The 7,240-nt window shown below is 34.7% G+C and overlaps 1 protein-coding gene across 1 annotated transcript; it reads left to right on the top strand.

Annotated features, from left to right (window-relative positions):
- The first annotated feature begins 5,431 nt into the window (after positions 1–5,431).
- LOC113707682 (uncharacterized) lies at positions 5,432–6,928 on the top strand. Its single transcript, XM_027229969.2, has 2 exons — positions 5,432–5,748; positions 6,017–6,928. Exons 1-2 carry the CDS (start codon positions 5,544–5,546, stop codon positions 6,880–6,882), a joined length of 1,071 nt encoding a protein of 356 aa, XP_027085770.2. The 5' UTR covers positions 5,432–5,543; the 3' UTR covers positions 6,883–6,928.
- Positions 6,929–7,240: the final 312 nt, after the last annotated feature.

Below are 7,240 nucleotides of genomic sequence, written 5' to 3' on the forward strand. Positions count from 1 at the left end.
CGCCCATAAGCTAGCTAGTTGTGTAGACAGTTTTATTCTTCTTCTTGGCATGCTTACAAGCATACCCGGCCCCTTTTGCAAGAAGCTCTTTGATTTTGTTTGTTTGCCTTGTGTTTGAAATGAAATTGAAACCATATATTCATGAGTTCCTGAATATTACATCCTGTATAGGTAGTTTGAAGTTGAAACTATTATCCAATGAGCTGCTTGCAAATGAAAATTAGTAAAAGATTCAAATAATCTGGAATTACAATGAGTTCATTCCTCCAACCCAAAAAAGAAAACAGTTCATTCTATTTCTCTCGATTTGGTTTAGGAAAGGAGATATTAAAAAAATCAGTAATTCATTATCCTTTTTTTCAAAAAAAAAAAAAGAAGAAGTTAGATGTATGTTTAATTGCTCGATAGTGATTTATAACTAAGAAATAAATTGCAAAACAGGCGAAACTCAATTGAATTACGAAAAGTAGAAATCAATCTCATACGTAGCTTGGTATGTAGTGGTTAAAATGAAGCACTTTAATAACCGAATTTCAATGAGTAAACAATCGTGAATGAAAACATACAATGGTTGTACTCAACTTTTCTAGGATAAGAAGGTGGAATTAGAACTTTGATTCTCATTTTCCTCCAAAACTATAATATTTCCGATTAATGAAAATACATATACCTATTGCACCAGAGAGGAGGGATAGATTGGATGATATGCGAGAAAGGAGTAAGCCAGAGATTTTAAATTTGAAATCTCCTACTTAATTTGGTCTAGTGACAATTAGATTTGTAGAAGTTTCAAGTTACGAGAATTGAATTCACACTGATTCACTTTAAAATTTCTTTTTTTCACAATAAAAACTTGTAACATGTACAAGATAAAAATTTAAAATGGAGAGATGTAAATGCAGTCTCGTTTTTCCCGCACTTTGAAAACACAAACTGAAGCTATGGTTCAGTTTATTCACTCTTTTGGTTAATGTTAAAGTAAAACAAGTACCAATACGCATTTTCAGATAGCCGCTGCGGATTCTCTTATCAAAAAAAAAAAAAAAAAAGAGTACCAATACGCATTGGTCTTGCTATGAGTTTGTGTATTTCTGTCTTCAAAGGTTTAAAAGCCAATATACTTGGATGTTTTGGAACTTAATCAAATCATCCAAATACGGTTCTACCCTCAATGAAAAACCAATGTTAATGCTCAAAATTTCATCAAACGAATTGATTTTCTTTCTTGCCTGCAATCATGGCATTGTTTTCTAGCCTTTTGACTCTCTATATATATATATCTATATATTTTAGGCTTCTTTCATAATTTATCACTAACACTTGTCTTCTTACCAACAATAGTAAGAAAATAAGTAGTATTTAATTAAGAAACGATTCAACAGTAACAAGTATTTGAGTTTTCCCCTTTTCGTTTTACCCCCATGGTCAATTTCTTTCCTGAAACACAAGCCTCACCTGCCTATTTTAAAAAAATATTTGGAGACTGGAAAAATACAAAAAGTGGTTTCTTGGACCCATAGTCTATATTGCGATGTTAGGGGGGGAAAAAAGACTGGGATCATAATTAAAAAGTTGCATCGACTTTCTCACAATGTACTAATTTACTTTTGTACAAAAAAGTCCCGGCAAAACTCTTTTCAGGCTACATTTCCTTTAGGAAGAACACTCTTCCTTGCTTAATTCGTTGTCTTTGCTTCTTTTTTTTTTTTTTTTTTTCCTTTTAAGGTCGTAAATCAAATAGTTCAATTATTAAATTAGTGCTTTGGCTAATTATTAAAATGCTCTCTAATCGATTACTGATAGGAATCTGATTTTAACTGCTGTGATTATTTGAAATAAAGCACCTCAGTGATTGGTAATTAATTAACACATGCATTCAGTCTAACTCATAATGTCCTTAATTAAGAAATAACGATCGAGAATAAATATTCAGTCCTAATCATCGATCAAACAAGAATTAATTCTAGTGTGCATGTCAACTATCAATATTATAGGCAGCAATTTAAAGTGGAACACGTTACAATAAGACCAAAGATAAGCAATTAGCTAGCCAAGTAAATGGTATGGAGGGTTGAAGAAATGTACTATTTCAACCCATGTCACCTTATAACTTGATATATTTGAGGGTTAGAATTAGGTTCTTCTCTATTGACCTGATCATTTGTCCACCTTTAAAGCATTAAAAACCCAAAACCATTTCAAGCCTAGACCGCGATTTCTAGCAGATTATGATGGTAAACGATTGTCAACATGACATTGTTTCAGCATTTGGTCCATGCTATTTTTTATGTTTTTATTTTTATTTTTATTTTTTTGGTTAAGGATAGCAGTACGTACTGAAACCACAACTAGAGACTTCTTGCTCGAATGGATAATATAAGAATTTTGTTTGTTTCATATTCCAAAACTCAAGGTTTGATATATATAGGCTGTTAACTGCATTGATCAATTGTTTCTAAACATATATATATATAGCTGGACAAGGGTCCCAGACAATTTGCTTCAAAATTTTCTTTTTCTTTCAATTTTTTTTTTCCTTTTTCTTCCAATTGCTTCAACTTACTGCAAATGCGATCTTGGCTTCATTATCAAGGATCCCATCTAGAACTATGTATGTATTTTGTAGGAGCAAAACGCTTCCCAGTCTTTGGGGTGGCTAAGTGATCGAGAAAGTTTTATCCTCCAAAGAAGTGCCTAATGGCAGCAGCTGCCTTATTCTTGGGGAAATTTTTTACTTGGAAACCGCACTAGGATTACCAAGGCTCCTAATTAATTGAGGATTTCTTAGGTTAAAACTGTCAACTTATATGTAAGTTGAATTGAATTAAAACCCTTTGCTTTAAGAGCCAAGTATAGCCATTTTAAGTATAGCAATAATAATTAGGCATTACATTAATAAAACTAAGCTGGTGGACTTGCAAAAAAAAGAAAACTAAAATAGTGGACCTTGAGTTGGGCAGGGAGAGGCCGCTTTTAAGCTTTTAATTTTCCTCCAGAGTCTAGATTCAACAGAATTTGTATATCATCACTTGTTAATTTCAAAATTATTGAAAGCTTCATTTTCTTGAAAATTTATTCAAGTCTAATGACTCCACCTCCCTACTGCAATAACTTATGTGCTTTCATCGAAATATTTGCCCGTCCTCAACTAAGGAATTAAAGAACACTAAAAGAGAAAAGAATTTTATACATCTTATTCTTAAGTAGGGGAAGGATGAAATTAAAGGAACAGAGAGGAAGAAGAAGGGGAATTGAACTCAAAATTACCTCTTATACCTAACTCTTAACTTTAATCATTAAATCAACGTCTCTTCTTCGATGACAACTTTATATATTGTTACTTCCTGCAAGCAAATATTTCTTAGATGAACAAGAAACCAAAGATATAAACGCGATGAATGGAACTTAGCTCCTAAATCTTCTTATTTAGCGATTTCGCTGTTTTGAGTTTGCTCCTGAGGGACAGGGCTAAGAAATGCAAAACATAGCAAATGCACGAGTAAAAAGTAAGCTTGGCTATATATAGCCGGCTACGTCTGCATGGCCATTGGCCACCTTATAGTTTGCTTCGGTGCAACATGAATAACATTATTCCTATTGATAAAACACAATTGTCAAAGATCTCTCAGAAGGATAAAAGTAAAAACTGAATTAATGGGATTCTAAAGTCTAGGCTGATATAATTCTATCGAAGGCCTTTCTCTAGATGCCATGATCAATTTAGTTGCATCAGTATGACGAGAGGTATTCTTAAAAAGGGTAATGATGCAGGGTGAAACCAATTTCAACGTTTTTGGAAAGCATGATTTGAGGACTGGTTATGTTCCCCTTTCTTTGTCTTTGCTTTTTCACGTGATTTCCTCCAAAGAAACAAAGGGAAAAGAAGAAGAAAGATCATTTTACGTGCTTTGTAAAGTTTTTTTGCCACAGAAACAACGAGAGAGAAAGGCTATAGGGGGTGAAATATCATGAAAGTAGACACATCCAATCATCACCATCTTCGTTGACACCAAGAAATTGACTCTTTAAAGTAACGGTTGAGTGAAGAAAAGATATGCCACAGCACATTGTCTTGTACCCTCACTTAGATTAGGGGCACAAGACAGCCCTTAGCAATTTCTTCATCCAACCTGTGTATGTAATTCTTTATTTTTATTTTGCATCTACACCAAAAGCATATGTTGGATTATTCCAATGGTACAAATATCAAAGATAAGATATTTAGAAAAGCTTATAGTAATATATTCGATGTTTAACCTAAAAGAAAATTGTTGGGTGGTGGGAAGGTTCAAAAAAAGGTTCAAAACATTAAAAAAAAAAAACTAAAATAAAATTAATGTTTAATGTTTCATATTTAATACACAAAAATTCTGTTGGAGTTTGTTTGCTTGTCTTAGTGGAAGAGTGAGAAAGAAAAAGAGGAATGGAGGGAAAGATGATGGTCTTTATGTAGAATTCTAAAGCAAGATATGATGGAGGTCTTCTGCAAAATCATTAGGCTTTGCTTTACATGTCCAGAGATTATCATTCATTTACCTCTAATGGCATTTCTTTTCCCCCTTAAAGGAACACCTGTTCACAGAATATTTCATTGTATATTACATTTCTAAAATTAGAGCTACAGGTATGCAAACTTTACATGCCGACACCCTCTTTTGGCATCTCCTCCTTACATACGGCAACCTAAAAGGTAGATCAAATTAACCAGTGTAGACTGTCGACAATTAAAAATTTTCTACAATCCCTTTTTCTTTTTTTCTTTTTCCATTCCTTTTTGAATTACACACGACTTGTTATTACCAAAATTTTTTTTTTCTTGTATCCCTTTTAAAATTATGTCTTGAATAGACTTTTGTGACCATTAACAAATGTACAATTGAGTATATAGAAGTGAAATAAAAGCTAGATGTTGACTCCAAGTGTAAGGGAAATGTGGGATTATATCAGTCATTATTGTTATTGTTATCACCCTATTAATTTATCCTTTTACCCTAGGAATAGCTAAGATGAGTAACTTGTTTAAAGGGACATGTCTTTTTTCCATATATATAGTACAGCCTGAGAGCAAAGAAATTTTAGAAAAATAGTAAAGGTTTTGTGCATCATGTACCACCACTAGCACAGCTATGAGGGTTTTATTTGTAATAAAATCCTTGATTAAAGAAGAGTGTCAATCAAGTTGAGATCAATGGTTGAAGGACAAGGATTTGAAGCTGATATAGCACTCAATGAGACCCTGTGGTCCTTTTATGAGTAAACTCCAAGTTAATATTCCAGCACAGTTCCCTCTCTCTCTCTCTCTCTCTCTCTCTCTTGATAAACATGTTGATTAATAGAGTATTATAGTATTATATCATGATATGTCGTACACTTCACCTATTTTACGCACGTATAACTTAGCTAATATTTGGAGAAAACTCTGTGCTGTAGAAAAGTGAGATGTAATATTTCTCTAGTACCAGCAGCACTAGCAATACTAGTAGTAGAAGTATGATTAATTTGAGAGGAAAATAAAAGGGCCTGATGCATCCGACCATATATAAATGATGATGACTTGTACTAATGAGTGTGGTGGTGAAGGAGGAAGAGTAGGTCTAGTAGTAATACTGGAGGAAGGCATGGGCCATCACTGCTGCAGCAAACAGAAAGTCAAGAGGGGCTTATGGTCTCCTGAAGAAGATGAGAAGCTCGTTAAACACATAACTGCCCACGGCCATGGCTGTTGGAGTTCTGTTCCGAAACTTGCAGGTTGAATTTGACCTTTGTATATGCTTTGCATCTTTATTCGTGCAGATGTAGATAGTTTTTCTTTTCACTTCTGACTAACTGGTCAAAGAAATTTGGTTTCTTGGTTGAGAATCGAATACAATTTGAAGTTTAATATGAGTTTTTGTTCCTCGTCTTAGAACAATGGTTCAGTTCTCTCTTTCTTTTTTCCTTTTTTTGGGCTTTTCCTGTTCTCGTTCCTCTCCAGCTTCTGGCCTTTCTGGCTCCTAATGATGGAATGTTGTTGCAGGGCTACAAAGGTGTGGGAAGAGTTGTAGATTAAGGTGGATTAATTACTTGAGGCCAGATCTTAAAAGGGGTTCTTTTACTGAACAAGAAGAGAGGACAATTATTGATGTTCATAGGATTTTAGGCAACAGATGGGCACAGATAGCCAAACATTTGCCTGGAAGAACTGATAATGAGGTCAAGAACTTCTGGAATTCTGTGATCAAGAAGAAGCTCATTGCTCAAGGATTAGACCCCAATACTCATAATCTCCTGTCTCCTCATCAAACCAAAGCCAAGAACAATGGTAATACTATAAGCAAACTCAACTCTCATCATGACCAATCAGGTTCAGTTTTCACCATGGATACTTCACCAGGAAACAAAGAAATCATCGATGCAAAATCGACGTTGTCTCTCCCGAGCTCATACATTAACTCATCCGCATTAAACGGAGCATCAACCATAGCAACATTTGAGTTCCAAAACCCTAGTAATCTTGCATGGACTGACCATGGAACTCACAGTTCTCATCAGCAATCTATGATGGAGTTTTCTAGCTGTTCTTCTATGGAAAGCACTCCAATTTCAACTTCTTCTTTACCTTCATCAGGGTTTGGGATTTTAGCTGAGAATTGCATGTGGGGTAATGGTTTTGAGCCATGCTTCGATCACGCTCCGCCGCAGCAGCAGCAGCAGCCGGAAAAGGTCAGTACTGATCAAGAAAAGGTGTACCGAGTGAGTAATCACGAGTTTAATGGTTGTCAGAATGCCGAGAATGGATTTGATAGCTCTAGCATCGACTTTGAGTTCATGGATTCGGCTCTAGTTCCTCCTGGAATGTATTGTAATGTGAATTCAATGGATCAACTTGCATGGGATTGCTAGACATTTTGTACAAAATCATTTCAATTTTTTACTTTTTTGCGTGCTATATACTGTCTTCGATCACAAGCATCAAAGGGCAACAGATCTCTTTCAGATCATAGCTAGAGTTAGTTCTGATTCTAAGTTTCTGATATACTGGTTATATCACATATTGACAATTCTTTATGTTATGAAGTATGAGCCTTCTAACCATGTGGACTTCTGCAGCCATGTGCTAATGGGCTGCTGACCAAAGTAACCAAAGCTTTTACAATTCGTAAAAGTGCTTACATGCTTCTACCTTCTTCTAATTAACTTCATTAATATATGTTTTTGACTTTTGTGTACTAATTAGTAATCAATTTCTACGGTTTGGCAC

This window comes from Coffea arabica, chromosome 9c (genome assembly GCF_036785885.1).
Source record: "Coffea arabica cultivar ET-39 chromosome 9c, Coffea Arabica ET-39 HiFi, whole genome shotgun sequence".
Lineage (NCBI taxonomy): Eukaryota > Viridiplantae > Streptophyta > Magnoliopsida > Gentianales > Rubiaceae > Coffea > Coffea arabica.